The sequence below is a fragment of the Ovis aries genome, chromosome 1 (genome assembly GCF_016772045.2).
Source record: "Ovis aries strain OAR_USU_Benz2616 breed Rambouillet chromosome 1, ARS-UI_Ramb_v3.0, whole genome shotgun sequence".
Classification (NCBI taxonomy): domain Eukaryota; kingdom Metazoa; phylum Chordata; class Mammalia; order Artiodactyla; family Bovidae; genus Ovis; species Ovis aries.
In genome coordinates, this window is record NC_056054.1 from 265,096,085 (window position 1) to 265,111,191 (window position 15,107).

At 55.2% G+C, this 15,107-nt stretch overlaps 1 protein-coding gene across 8 annotated transcripts in view; it reads left to right on the top strand.

Moving 5' to 3' along the window:
- The window catches only part of TRPM2 (transient receptor potential cation channel subfamily M member 2), a 51,479-nt gene that overhangs the window by 16,566 nt on the left and 19,806 nt on the right, over positions 1-15,107 (top strand). For 6 of the 8 annotated variants that reach the window (XR_006057391.2, XM_027961066.3, XM_042237659.2 and 3 more), the window contains 8 exons: positions 841-1,021; positions 1,543-1,703; positions 3,231-3,411; positions 3,939-4,000; positions 5,892-6,092; positions 10,015-10,117; positions 11,960-12,081; positions 12,252-12,587. Coding sequence is in view for 7 of the 8 variants with exons in the window: in XM_027961066.3 (XP_027816867.1) it covers positions 841-1,021; positions 1,543-1,703; positions 3,231-3,411; positions 3,939-4,000; positions 5,892-6,092; positions 10,015-10,117; positions 11,960-12,081; positions 12,252-12,587 (1,347 nt within the window). In the remaining variant the exon portion in view is untranslated. The remainder of the gene's footprint in view (positions 1-840; positions 1,022-1,542; positions 1,704-3,230; positions 3,412-3,938; positions 4,001-5,891; positions 6,093-10,014; positions 10,118-11,959; positions 12,082-12,251; positions 12,588-15,107) is intronic. The other 2 variants (XM_060406181.1, XM_042237660.2) reach the window with 1 other exon arrangement.

Genomic DNA, 15,107 nt, shown 5'->3' on the forward strand with positions numbered 1-15,107 from the left:
TGGGAGGCCTTGGGGCTGGCAGGGAGAGCCAGTGGTAGAGGTGAGAGCCCTGCAGGTGGTGGAGCAGGGTGGGTCAGGGCCCCAGGCCTGCCTGGGGGCATGGCATGGGGGTGCGTATGGGAACAGCGGGGGTGGGGGGCAAGGCCTGGCCGGCATCTCCCTCTGGTGCTGTGAATCTCAGGGTGGTCACTGGGCCAGCAGCATTGCCAAGCAGACTCGGGCCCCACCCCCACCCTGCTGAATCAGAGTCCCAGCCCCCTGGCTTTAACCCACCTTCTGGAGGGTTCCATGACAGCTCGTGGATAGCTCTGCCCTGAGGGGTCTGATGGGGTCGCTTGTTTCTGTGCTGCAGTTCTGGGACCCCAGCCTCTTATTGGCTGGGTATGACCCTCCTCCTCGATTTCTCAGAGTCGCTGCCCACTTGGCCAAAGAGGCTAAACAAAGCATGTTGTGCAAGGCGAACTTGGCCCCAGAGCCGCCTTCCTCAGCACCAGCTCCAAGCCCCGCCCCTCCATGAGCCGCTGTTGATGCATCACCACATTGCCTTATGGGGAGACTGGAGTCAGGCCGTGGGGCTCAGGCTGGGGCACCCTCAACAGAGAGACCCCGGGGCTGCTCCCCTTCCTCCCCACCAGCGGCCTCTCTTCTCAGCGCTTGCCTCCCCTTTCTCTCAATTGGTGACCTGCTTGGGGGCAGCCACTCTTGCTTCGTCTGGACCCAGTGTGACATCCATCCACCTGCCTGCCTGGGGCTGTCAGGCATGGCTGGGGCAGGGTGGCCAGACTCTGGGGCCTAGGTTGGCCACCCACTGACCCCCGGGGTCTTCTGACCTCCCTGCAGTACGTCCGCCTCTCCCAGGACACTCCCTCCAGCCTGATTTACCAGCTCATGACCCAGGAGTGGGGCCTGGATGCGCCCAACCTGCTCATCTCCGTGACTGGCGGGGCCAAGGACTTCAACATGAAGCCCAGGCTGAAGAGTGTTTTCCGAAGAGGACTCCTCAAGGTGGCCCAGACCTCAGGTACAGCAGGGACAGAGGGACCGAGGCCCAGACCATGGGTGGCGCTCAGGCCTGGGAGTGCTGGGCAAGTGAGAGGACCCCTGGAAGGCAGAGTCAGGACCTCGGACTGGCCAGCCCTTGTGGGTCACCGAGTTGGGCCCAGGCCCGGGCCAGGTGGGGAGTGTCTGATCAGACTCACCCATTTCCTACCACTGTACCTGGCTTGCTCACAGTGTAGACACAGCTCTGGTTGGCTCCCCACTGATGATGCTTCCAAACAGAAGCATTTAGAGAAAGTTCTGAGATGCCGTGTTCCTGAGAGCAGGACAGAGGGAGGCAACAGGGAGGTGGGGGAGAGGGCAGGGCCTACAGTCAGAGACGGGGTCGCCTTCCTGCCCCCACCTAACTGAGCATCGTGGGACATCATGGGTCCTGACTGCCACAGGAAGACCTGATCGTGGTGGGGCTCACACCTGACAATGAGTTTGAAAGCCTTGGAGCAGAGTCTGCACTGTGCCAGGTGTCCCTCTGCTCCTCCCCAGGGGCCTGGGTCATCACCGGGGGGTCCCACACTGGCGTGATGAAGCAGGTGGGCGAGGCAGTGCGGCAGCTGAGTGGCAGCTTCTGCGAAAGGGAAGTGGTCACCATCGGGATCGCCACGTGGGGCACCCTGCACAACCGGGAGAGCCTGATCCACCCCATGGTGAGCTGGAGGCTGCTTCTGGGTGGGTTGGAGCACAGGAGGGAGGTGGTGGGGTAGGATCTTAGCCAGTGCTTAGGTAACAGGCTACCGCTTGGACACCAGGGTAAGTGCAGTGTCACGAGAAGTGGCTGGATAGGGACGTGGGAGACCCGGGCTCAAATCCCCCCAATCCCCCAGACCCTGGTGACCCCAGGAGAGCAAGTGCCTTGCCGGGACTCTGGTTTCCTTCCTCGAGATCATAGGATGGGTCCACATAAGAGTTGCCAGAGCTGCCGCTGGTCTGGGGGCCCTCCTAACACCAGTCTGATGAGAAATGGACTTTGCAAAGGTGTAGCTTGGCTGGGAGCATACAGCCTACCAGCAGCTGGATTTTCAGATCGCAGAGCCTGGCCTTTTAGCCCGGGGCTCAATGGTTCCCTGATTCCCTTCTCATGAGCCTCTCTTCTGAGCTTGAAGACAGAGCCTTCCTGCGTCCATTCACCTGGGTGCAGGCCTGAGAAACAATTGCTTAAATGTAGGGATGTGAATTGGAAAAGAGAACTGATTCATCCAGTAAGATTTTTTGAGGACACAGCAGATTTGGCATAATGAGCACACGGAAGTTTGGAGGGAAACACTGGCCCCCAAATAAAATTCTCCTTGACACACCGAGGAGGTGTGATGACGACTGTCCCACAAGGTTTGACTGATGGACGAGGCTCTGGCCTTCCTGGGGCGGGGGAGATGTGCGTTCACTTCCTGGAGAGGGTGTCTTCTGCAAAGCGACTCCTCATGTCAGTCGCAGACACTAGTCACCAGGCAGCCGGCCCCTCGGCTGCTGTCCTTCCATGTCCACGTCACAGATGTGCTTAGTGGACTGGATGGGCTCTGTCTTAACTGTTGTTACACAGAGTGGAAATTTAAGGCCCAGAGATACTGATTGACTTCCAACATCACGCTTCACTTTTCTCCCCATCTTGAGTTCAGAGGACTTCCGGTGGCACCACCTGCCCTCCTCTGTGGCATCCAGGAGCCGTGTGCACGGGTCCATAGCCGCCTCTCCTGGACCTGTGTCCCAAGAGACCACAGAACTGATGGCTTAAAGCAACCGAAGTGTACTCTCGCATTTCTGAACTCCAGAAGACTGGCACCAGTACCACTTGGCCAGAATTGAGATATGGGCAGGGCCAGGCTCCCTCCAGTGGCTAGAAGCTGAACTGCCTGCCTCCTCCAGCTCTGGTGGATGCCGCTTTCCCGGCTTGTGCCCACATCGCTGCAGCCTCTGCTCTTGGTCACGTGACCTCCTCCTCGTCTAGGCACACTTGTCATGGCATTTAGGACCCACCTGGATGGTCAGTGCTAAGATCCTTAGCTTCATCACGTGACCAAAGGCCGTGTTTCCAGATGACAGAACATTCCCAGCCTCCAGGGTTTAGGACCTGATATCTTGGCGGGGAGTATCACTTATCCCGCCTGCTAGAGCACCCCTTCCTGGCATGAAAGATGCAGAGCTGTCTGTCTGTCCCGCCCATCTCTCTCCATCCCCAGGGTGGCTTCCCTGCTGAGTACATCATGGATGAGGGAGGCCAAGGGAACCTGACCTGCCTGGACAGCAACCACTCCCACTTCATCCTTGTGGATGACGGGACCCACGGCCGCTATGGGGTCGAGATTCCCCTGAGGACAAACCTGGAGAAGTTCATATCGCAGCAGACCAAGGAGAGAGGAGGTGAGTGGGGCCCGCTTTCCAGGGCACTTGGAGGAGACGGGAGTGGGCTGGTTCAGGGGTCTGGGGCTCAGCTGGCTGTAGCCAGGACATTTGGTGGGTGGGGTGCTGGGGCAGCCATCAGAACACACCTGGACATCTGTATACTTGGTCAGGGGGTCATCTTCTCATGCCCCTTTAACAGAGGGAAAGGCCAGGCAGGCACTCAGGACACAGAGCACCCTGTGGTCCCTTCACTACACACATATCTCAGTTTGGAAACCAGAGCGTGAAGGAGTCAAAGCTCAGGCTTTGACCTCATTTCCTCTGTGGCTGGGGTGGGATGGACCCTAGGGACCTGGGAGGTCAAAAACACAGGGTTCTGCACGTGTTTTGCTGGTTGGTTGGACACCTTTGAGCTGAGGTTTTCAAGTTCCGCTGCATACTGGGGTTCCCAGAGTGTTGTTAGGCTGCAGCTGGCAGGAGTGGGGAGGGCCCCAGGGGATGCTTGGAGCCCACGGTCCTCGACTGTGTTCTCTGCTTCGTCCTAGGTGTGGCTATCAAGATCCCAATTGTCTGCGTGGTGCTGGAAGGGGGCCCCGGCACACTGAACGTGAGTCCTACTGGGAATGGGCCTCTTGGGTCAAGTTCTGTGGTGGGTGAGTAACTGCCCAGAGTGCTGTGACCTGCCTCCCAGGGAGGCTGTCGGCAAGAGGGGGCAGAGAGCCTGTCCACTGATGGAGGGAGGTGCGTTCACCATGCGCAGTCTCTCTGGGTGGGTGGGTCGGAGCCTTCTGAGAGGCCCTGCCGTGGGAGGGTCAGCCCTGGGGCTTGACCAGCACAGAGCAAAGAGGGGTTCCAGAGGGACTGCAGCCCTCACCTGCAGGACCCCAGGACAGCCTGTGGGGGGCTTCTAGAGCTCTGCACTCAGGCTCCCAGGAGGGGTCCTCAAAGTACAGCCCTCAGCAACCCCCGCCCCCAGCCCCTTTTCATTTAGCAGCTGAATGTAAAGCAGGCTTTGACACATGGCCACGGAGCTTCATGCTGACCTGCTCTCCAGCAGGGAATGTGCCTGCCTCACGGAACTCGGGCCAAACTGACCTCTGCCATAGGACTGTAGGGTGCTTGCAGCTGCAGGACTGCCCTGGAGAAGCTGGACTCCCTGCCTCCTCCAGCTCTAGTGGATGCCACTTTCTTGCCTTGTGCCTGCATCGCTGCAGCCTCTGCTCTTGGCCACGTAATAGCGGCTATGGGTCCCGTCGTCCACAAGGATGGAGTGGGAGTGGCTGCTGTCCAGGCAGGTCAGGTGCCCTTGGCCTCCCTCATCCATGATGTACTCGGCAGGGAAGCCGCCCTGGGGATGGAGAGAGGTGGGCAGGACAGACAGACAGCTCTGCATCTTTCACGCTAGGAAGGGGTGCTCTAGCAGGCGGGATAAGTGATACTCCCCGCCAAGATGTCAGGCCCTAAACCCTGGAGGCTGGGAATGTTCTGTCATCTGGAAACATGGCCTTTGGTCACGTGATGAAGCTAAGGATCTTAGCACCGACCATCCAGGTGGGTCCTAAACGCCATGGCAATTGTCCCTAGACGAGGAGGAGGTCACGTGACCAAGAGCAGAGGCTGCAGCGATGTGGGCACAAGGCAAGAAAGTGGCATCCACCAGAGCTGGAGGAGGCAGGCAGTTCAGCTTCTAGCCACTGGAGGGAGCCTGGCCCTGCACAAGTCTTGAATTGGGGCAGAGCATGACGTTCTGTTTATGTTTAGTAACCTCAGGGGTTCAGCACAGGTCCTGGGGTACCTCTGCAGGCAGAATGTGTCTGAGTCCCCCTGTTCCCTCTGAGACTCTCCCACAGCAGTGCCCAGAGCAGATCATCCTTCCTGCTGTGGTGGTGCCCATTCCTCATGGTGCTCTCACCCTGATCTCTGGGGGTCTCCCTCCATGTCCTTGTCTCACCCTGGGTCTCAAGGTGGGTGTGGAACTCTGGCCCAGGCAGTGCCCCCTTCTTTCTGGGGATGGCTCTCGTGTCCACACGTTAAGGGGGTGGAAACGTCCCAATCTTTCATGACAGTGGAGTCAAGTGACAGGCCTGAGAGAGGTGGCATGTCGGGTGTGTACCCCATGTATATCAGGATCAGTGCCCGCCCCTCTGAGCAGAGGAACGCACCAAGTAAATGTCTTCAGTAAACTTCCCAGCGGGGCTTTCCTGGTGGCTCAGTGGTAAAGAATCCCCCTGCCAATGCAGGAGATGCAGGTCCGATCCCTGGGTCAGATCCCCTAGAGAAGGAAACGGCAGCCCACTCCAGTATCCTTGCCTGGAGAATCCATGGACAGAGGAGCCTGGCAGGCTACAGTCCACGGGGTCACAAAGAACTGACCACGACTGAGCGACTAAAACAACAAGAACAAACCTTCACAGTAGCCGGACAGCAGGGCTCTCGGAGAACCCTCTGCTTTAGGAGGGGTGGGTGTGGGTGGGCTCATACTGGCCCCTGTGTTGCAGACCATCTACAATGCTATCACCAACGGCACCCCCTGCGTGGTTGTGGAGGGCTCGGGCCGTGTGGCTGACGTCATCGCACAGGTAGCCGGCCTGCCCATCTCTGAGATCACAATCTCCCTGATTCAGCAGAAGCTGAGCATGTTCTTCCAGGGGATGTTTGAGACCTTCACTGAAAGTAAGATCGTGGAGTGGACCAAAAAGGTGAGACTGATGGGTGCGTCAGTCACCAGGTGTGAACCTGCAGCCATAAGTTAGACGCAGTCAGCCTGGCCAGTGGGACCAGGGCACACATAACCAAGACTCAGAAGCCCTGGCCGACCTGGGCGTGGGAGCCATCTGCGGGGGTGAGGGCTATGAGCCGGGCAGGCAGGGAGCTGTTGGCTGAGGCAGCAGGCTGCCCTGCAAGGGAGTATGTGCTGGGCCTCCACCTGTAGAACTCCAGGTGGGCAGGTAATACAGGGCGCGAGGCACAGCCATCCTGGAAGGAGGACCCTGTGCACTGGGTGGGCACAAGGCTGGTGCTGAGGCCCTGGGGGTGGCAGAGGGGTGGGGAGACCAGATTCAGGCAACTGGGGTGCTGCAAGTGACGGCAGTGGGTAGCAGGGTCCACCTTCTAGGGTTGTCAAGGTGCGGAGACATGTAGATGTATCATATGGGGGCCCCCAAGTGGCTCTGGGAACCATGTAGTGATCTGGGGGTGGTTTCACATGCACCCCCAGATAGCGGCATCCGTGGCCCGGCCCATCCTAGGACCAGCATTCCAGAGGGAATCCCGTTGCCAGTGGTTTTGGAGACTAATTCTGGGAGGGAGCTAGTTCCATCCAAAGAGGGGACCCCCACCCCTCCGTGGGAGGAGATGCTGAGTGAAAGCACAGGGAGCTGGGGACAGGACCCTGCGGCTACACGTCCAGCGACAGATCATTCAAAGAGGACTCAGCCTTGCTTCACGTGCCTGCCTGTCCTCTCTCCTTGTTTTGGGACCATTTTAGCTTCTTGGGAAAGAGCACAGGTCGTAGAGGGTTTCTGTTTACTTTCACAGCTCCCTGCTGTTAGTACCCTGCGCAAACCCCGCCCGGGGGGCCAGAACCAAGCAGTCAGCTCTGGTTCATCGCTGTCCACCAGACTCGGGCTGTCCGGATGGTTGGGACCTGAACCATCAGCCTGTTGTCTTCATTGTCTCTTTTATTTCTCTTTCTAGTGTGACATTTTCTAGCTAGCCCACTGGATTCCAAAGATTTTTCTGGAACGTTACCATATGAATTGGATGACAGTGGGCTGCTCTGGTCGAGGGAGTGGGCGGGGGTCTCTGGGACATGGCTTTCTGCCCATCCCCTCAACTCCTGAGCAGTGAGCCTCATGGGTGCCCCCACCCCGAATGGTCTGGCTTGGACCCTTCTCCTGACTCGTGGGGAGAGCATGGCTGTTATAGCCCAGGACCATGATTGCCCTGCATTTCAGTAATTTTGCTGTAAAACGCATTGGTATTTGCTCTTCCATGGCTAGAGTGGGGGATGACACCGGGTACAGGCGGGTGAAGACCTTGCAAGGCTTATTCTGAAAACCTTACAGACAGGCTTCTTGCTGGGCTGGGAGGGGAGGTGGTGCAGGAGTATAAATGGGACGTCTCTCCAAGTCCTGGAAAGAAGGAGCTTCTCTTTCACATCCTTTGAGTTAGTTGGATCATCTGGGGCATTTGGAATGGACCTCAGAATTGGTCAAATCCCCAGTGCAGATTTTGGGGGTCCTGTTGAGCTCTGCAGAGGGACGCATGGCCTGGCCCCAGCCTCCAAAGAGGGAGAAGGTGTGAAGGAGAGTGGCTAGGTGAGCCCTTGACACCCAGGAAGCCTTTGGCTGGTAGAGAGCCACCCCCCCCCCCCCCGCACCGCCGCCCTCCAGCCCCGGTGGTCCTACCAACCCTGCAGTCCGGCTGTGCTCTGAGCCCCCAGGGCCTGGGGTCACCTGTCCTGAGGTCCCCTGACCCCTGTTTCCTGGCAGGATTCTTTGTGGGATGGAGGCAGTCAGGGCCTCTCTGACCCTCGGTTTCCCCAACAGGGAGTTGGGGCTGACAAAGCAGCTGGGGTCTGTGTCTGTCATGTACTCCATAGATGCTAAACCAGGTTGTTGAATCTCCTGGAGGTTCACAGTTTAAGTGCCTGACGTGCTCCTTTCAGGGCAAGTCTGTGAAGCAGCTTGGTTCTAACCACGTCCAATCTCAGGCCTTGTGGACGGTCTGTGCCCACCAGCCAAAGACCAAGCAGAGGGCTGGGGCCCCCGATGGGAGCTGGGTGGGGGGAGGGCAGCAGGCAGCGCAGGGTGAGCAGGACAGGTTCCACGGGCAGCACAGTGACCCTCTCTCGTCTGTCTTCTCATGGCCTCAGCAGACCTCTTAAGGTTCTGGGTGATGTTTTCACTGTGGACGTCAGGTCAGCTCTTCATGGAGCTGGCGGGTATTGGCCGGCAGGCCTTTGGCCTTCCCTCAGTTAGCTTGTAAATTATTCAGGCGATTCTCAGAAGTGGGTCTAATCTGCTGAGGTTTAAAGGAGCTTGTGTTATCAATCCATTGCTGAGTCAAGGCCTGAAAATGGTGTTTCATACATGCCAGTCTTCAGCCAGGGGGCTGCCCGTGATGGTGGCTCCTGTTCAGTGGAGAGGGGTCCCCCAGAGCTGTGATCACTGATTCACTCCACAGGCCTTGGGGCTGCTCTGCCCCATGGTTGGTACATGGGTGCAGCCCCGGGAGGATGCGGATATCTGCCCTGGGGGTCTTCTTGCTGACCCGCAGCCAGCACCACATCGCTGGTGTCAGGAGGAGTGCTGGCCCTCTCTCAGAAGTCCCGCTCTCTTGTCTGCAGATCAGGGGTGATGGGGCTTAGACTCAGAGGATGGAGCAGGGTCACCTGGGAAAGTACTTAATACCGGGTCAATGCACACGTGCAGTAGCTACTCCGTCCTGTGAATCAGGAGTAGGGTTAAATCCGGGAGAGGTTTTGGCTGGAGGATGGGGCGGGGTTGGGAAGAGAGACATTTTGGGCATTTTGGAGTTGACATGAAAGCGGGATCCTGAGGGATGGGGAAGGTTGGGGTCTTAGAGGTGGAGGCAGGGTGTATGAGGGGCCCTCTAGGTGGGAGAAGTCTTTATAGAGGGTACAGAGGCAAGAGCCGTGTCCAGGCTGAGGGGAAGGAGGTGGGGGAAGGCGGGGAAGGCAGGGAAGGCAGGAGGGGCTGGGCATGGTGGCCTGGGAGCTGGGAGTGGAGTCTGAAGCTTTGGGGTGTGAGGAACCAGCCCACCCCCGCCTCAGGGTGAAAGTTCAAGGGAGCAGTGACTGGTGGCAGGTCTTGTCATTCGGTCGTTCAGTCGTGTCCAGCTCTTTGCGACCCCATGGACTGCAGCACGCCAGGCTTCCCTGTCCTTCACCATCTCCCGGAGCTTGCTCAAACTCATGTCCATTGAGTCGGTGATGCCATCCAACCATCTCATCCTCTGTCATCCCCTTTCTTCCTGCCTTCAATCTTTCCCAGCATCAGGGTCTTTTCCAATGAGTTGGCTCTTCCCATCAGGTAGCCAAAGTATTGGAGCTTCAGCTTCAACATCAGTCCTTCCAGTGAACATTCAGGGTTGATTTCCTTTAGGATTGACTGGTTTGATCACCTTGCAGTCCAAGGGACTCTCGAGTCTTCTCCAACTGTGGCAGTTCTGGCAGCAGAGATGATAGGCAGATGAGATGGATGACAGCTAGATAGAGAGGGGACAGGAAATAGAGGATAGATGGATTGGTGATTGATAGGTAGGTAGGCAAGGCCCAGGCAGAGGCCCAGGCAGAGGTCTTCAGTTAAGCGTCGCTGGGTGTCGAACAGATGCCACTGATCACTGAGGTGGAGATTCTACCCCAAAGGCCACTCGGAAACACCATGTGTTTGGTCCTCACGCATCTTCATCTTCATCACCGTCTTCATCATCATCTTCATCTTCATCACCCCAGCGGCGTGGGGATGAGGTGGTGGTCCTGGCCACGTGGCAGGCGGGACTCCTGCCTGGGGCTCCGGTTCTGTGTCCGGGCCCTTGGTTCTGCAGGTGCCCTTTGAAGAGGTGGGGGGAATCTCATGAGGAAAATGCCTGTTGCAGATTCAAGACATCGTCCGGAGGCGGCAGCTGCTCACTGTGTTCCGGGAAGGGAAGGACGGCCAGCAGGACGTGGACGTGCCCATCCTGCAGGCCTTGCTGAAAGGTGAGGGTCAGGTGAGGCGAGGATGTGGGGGAGGAGCCAGAGTCCTCGCCCAGAGGAGCCAGAGATACCACCCATGGGCAGACGTGCTGGTCAGAGAGCAGCCGGACCTCGCCAGGCCACCTCACGCTCCCCCTGGGCAGGTGGTGCCAGTCACTGATGTGGGGGTGTAGGCGCCTTTCTCAACTCACCGTCTTACCTGAAATCTGAGTGCAGCCTGTACTGATCCACCCCTTCACGGTCATCGCAGTTCCTCGTAAAATTCTGGGGTAGGAAGAGCGAGCCTCGGAAGTCTGCTCCTGCCTCCCCATGTTCTGTCTCCTGTCTAACTCCTGTGTCTCCAGTGACAGAGTCCAAGTGCAGGGGAGACTCCAAACTTAGGCATCTGCGAGACCAGCAGCGCTCTTGGCCAACCTCCACCCCTTAGTCTGACTTCTGCCCTTCGGCTTGTTCTCCCGAGACCCACACTTCACTCTTCCTTCCTCTCCCACTTCTGGGGAGAGACCCATGCTTCCCTGTCCTTCCTGCCAGCATGAACCAGGTCATGACATCCCTGGTGCCCAGGAACGTTTGTTCTGAGCTGAATGGCCCCTCACCCTGGAGGGAGGCCAGCCCCAGGCCAGCAGCGATGGCAGAGCGGGAAGCGTTCACGGTAGGGGGTCAGCTGGTTCACTGTTTCTGTGCACTGGTCCCCACGCTGTGGGTGTGGGTCCAGGCTGCTCTGCACCCTCACCCACACTTGGTCCTGTCAGTCCTTGAAGCTGCAGCCCTCCTGGTGGGTGTGAAGCCAGACCGCTGTGTGGGTTGAATTTGTGTCTCCGGGCTTGTTGGCCATTTGCATTTCATCTAGATGAAGTGTCTGTCAGATCTTTTGTCCATGTTTAATTGGTTATTTGTCTCTTTTGTGGAGATTTAAGAGTTCTTGGTATATCCTTGTGCAAATCCTGTGTTGGACCTATATGCTGGGATGTTTTCTCTTGGTTCACGGTCTGCTTTTATATGTCCTCCAAGGGATCTTTAGGGAGCAGAAGGGATATACATGTATCTATTCAATTTTTTTGCCACACTGGGTGGTCTGTGGGATCTTAGTTCCCCAACTGGGATCAAACCCACAACCCTCTGCAGTGGAAGTTTGAAGTCTTAACGCTGGACCACGAGGAAAGTCCCAAAGAAAGCTTATTGGTAACATTTTAGTTTACCAATTTTTTTCCTTCATTATTTATGTTCTTCCCATCCCAAGAGATCTTTCCCTTTCCTGCAGTTGCTAATACTTTCTTCGTAGCCACAGCCTTTACGTGTAGGTTTGTGATTCATGTCACGTTACTTTCTTTGTATGTTGTGAGGTAAAGGTCAGAGTTCTTTTCTCTTCTTCCCTAAATAACAACTCATGTTTTAAAATGTTAGTCCAGAAAGAGCAGAAACTAGCTGGGCAAATAGTTGCACTGAGAACCTAGGTAAGGTGGTGGTTTTGAAAACAAGGCAAAGGGCATGTGCTGGTTTCCATGGTCTAAGCTTTGAAAGTGAATGTTAAGGTGCCTGCCTTCCAGAGAACCGTGTCTCCTCCAAACTTAGGGCAGGGGGCTTGGGCAGGACCTGGGGCCAGGGCTGGGAGTAAGCAAGAGTGGAGACGGAAGCCCAGAGATGGTCAGATGGTACCCTGAAAGGAAAAGTGATTGTATGGAGGCATGTGCGTGGAGGGGGGGGGTGTGTGTTTCTTGACTGAGCACCTCATCTATTCAGCTGAAATGATGGAGACGCTTGCTGACCCCACCCTGACTTTGTTGGGCTTTGAAGTGGCTCTGAAGCCCAGATTGAAGTCCCCAATGCATGTGCTTCTACCTACAGCTTCTCGGAGCCTTGACCACTTTGGCCATGAGAACTGGGACCATCAGCTGAAGCTGGCGGTGGCGTGGAACCGCGTGGACATTGCCCAGAGTGAGATCTTCACTGATGAGCGACAGTGGAAGGTGAGACTGCGGGGAGCTGCCCTGGGGGGGCCTTGCTGGGGCTTGTCCAGACTCCGGCCCTGTCCTTGGTGAGGGTGACCGGCATGCCTCCTCCTCCCTGTCTTGGGGGTACCAAGATTGGGGCCCGAAGGCGGATGACCAAGTACATGGCCCCCATGGCCCCCTCTCAGCCCTCAGAGCTGTACCCCATGATGGTGGCTGCCCTCATCACCAATAAGCCGGAGTTCGTGAAGCTCTTCCTGGAGAACGGGGTGCAGTTGAAGGAGTTCGTCTCCCAGGCCACCCTGTTCTACCTGTACCAGAACCTGGAGCCCACCTGCCTGTTCCACTGCAAGCTGGACAAGGTGCTTGCTGGGGAGCCCGAGCGCCTGGACCCCAGCGTGCTTCTGCAGCATGTGGCCCAGGTGCTCCGGGAGCTCCTCGGAGACTCCACACAGCTGCTGTACTCCCGGCCCCGCTCCAGCAACCAGCAGCGCCTCCTCACAGTGCCCAGCGTCAAAATCAGTGTGAGTGTTGGCCAGCTTTGGAGCTCTGAAACACGAGCTTTCATTGTTATTGGGAAAGTTGGCTCTCGCTGTCATTACACAGATGGGGCAGGTTGCATGGCGGGCATCTTCTTTTCTCTTCTGTGGAGGCTGGAAGTCAAGGTCTGGGTGCTGACAGGTGAGCTTCTGGTGAGGCCTCTCCTCCTGGCCTGCAGAGGGCCGAGCACTCTCTGGCTCCATCCTCAGGGCGTCCAGTGTGGCTTCCTTTCCTCCTAGGCACCGTAAGGCTAGGGTCCTGTTGGATCAGGGCCCCACTTCTATGACCTCCCTTAACTTTAATCATGTGCATAAAGTTGTTGTTCAGTCGCTCAGTTGTGTCCAATTCTTTGCAACCCCATGGACTGCAGCACACCAGGCTTCCCCGTCCTTCACCATCTCTTGGAGCTTACTCAAACTCCTGTCCATTGAGTCGGTAATACCATCCAACAATCTTGTCCTCTGTCATGCCCTTCTCCTACTGCCCTCAATCTTTCCCAGCAGTAGGGTCTTTCCAATGCGTCATCTCTTCATATCAGGTGGCCAAAGTATTGGAGTGAAAGCTTCAGCCTCAGTCCTTCCAATGAATATTCAGGACTGATTTCCTTTAGGATTGACTGGTTGGATCTCCTTGCAGTCCAAGGGACTCTCAAGAGTCCTCAGCACCACAGTTCAAAAGCATCAGTCCTTTGGCACTCTATCTTCTTTATGGTCCAGCTCCCACATCCATACTACGTGAAAAAACCATACTTTGACTATATGTGCCTTTGTCGGCAAAGTAACGTCTCTGCTTTTTAATAAGCTGTCTAGGTTTGTCATAGGTTTTTTCCCAAGAAGCAAGCATCTTTTAATTTCATGGCTGCAGTCACTGTCTGCAGTGATTTCAGAGCCCAAGAAAATAAAGTCTGTCACTGTTTCCACTGTTTCCCTATCTATTTGCCATGAAGTGATGGGAGCAGATGCCATGATCCTAGTTTTTTGAATGTTGGGTTTTAAGCCGGCTTTTTCAGTCTCCTCTTTCACCTTCATCAAGAGGCTCTTTAGTTCTCTTTCTGCCATAAGGGTGATGTTATCTGCATATCTGAGGTTGTTGATATTTCTCCTGGCAGTCTTGATTCCAGCTGTGTTTTATCCAGCCCGTGTGTAAAATCTCATCTCCAAATACAGTCACACTAGGGTTGGGGCTTCAGCATATGAAAGTGGTGGACACAATTCAGTACAGGAGCTCCCTTTCCAAAAACTTCCAACAGTACAAAAAATTATGCAGGAAAATGCTGTCCCTTGTGCCCCTTCCCCTGAGCCCTGCTCACACCATTGGTGTTTGTGTGGCTAGGTCAGCATAGCTCATCTGTGTCTGCGTGAGACGCACATGGGTGGCAATAATAGGGGTTTTCTAGTCTGAATCTTTATTTGATGGGGATCCTGCAGTTTCTAAGCATTAAGTGTAATGCTGGCATCTGTGGTATATTTATGTGAGTGAAACTCCTCTCAAGATTCAATAAGGTTTTACAAATGACACCTCAGGGCTGAACTTTGTCAGATGCCTTCTGAGAAGTTGAAATGCTCTTCTTCTTTCATATGAATTTGGTGAATTATAAGTCATTATTATTTTTTATCCCTATTTTGAATCTCAACTTGATTTCAGAGTAACATGCATTTAATCCGATGCTGGATTCCCAACATTTTTAGGGGTTTGCAGTGGTACTAGTGGTAAAGAGCCCACCGGCCAAAGCAGGAGATGTAAGAAGCGTTGGTTCAACCCCTGCATCTGGAACAGCCCCTAGAGGAGGGCATGGCAACCCACTCTAGTATTGTTGCCTGGGAAATCCCATGGACAGAGAAGCCTGGCAGGCTACAGTTCATGGGGTCGCAAAGAATCAGACATGACTGAAAGGACTTAGTGCGTCAGAATGTTGTCTTTAATTGTAGTTTCATTTGGGGAGAGTTGTATATGTCAGGTTCTGGTATCAATTTTATGCTAGCTTTGTAAGATCATTGGGAAGAGTTTCTTCTTTCTCTGCCCTCTGGGACAGTTTATGTGGCTGAAGTTCACTGCCTCTTACACACTTGGCAGAATCCCCTGGGAGTACAGCAGGGCCCAGTGCCTTTTTGGGTAGTAATTCTGATAACTTTCTCTTTTTCTTTCCTGATGGTCCTGATGTTTAGGTTTTCTGTCTCTTCTCAGATCACAGTGATTTTGTTTTCTTCCTGCTAGAAAATTATGTACTTTCTTCAGGCTTGCAAATCCGTGCATTGTCCTAGGTGAGCTGTGCTGAACCCCTGAGACTGAAGCAGCTGCGGCTTGGTTCTGTACATTCGTGGTTCTAGTTTTCTTGATTCCAGTATATTTACGATGCCTAGTTGGAAAGTGCTTATGAAAGTCCCAAGTGGAAGCTCATATTGAACGATGTCTGTAATTTAAGAAGATGAATTAATTTTTCTTTCTTTCTTTTTTTTTTTTTCATAAAGATGAGCCTTCAGACAATTTCTGAAATCACTTAAAGT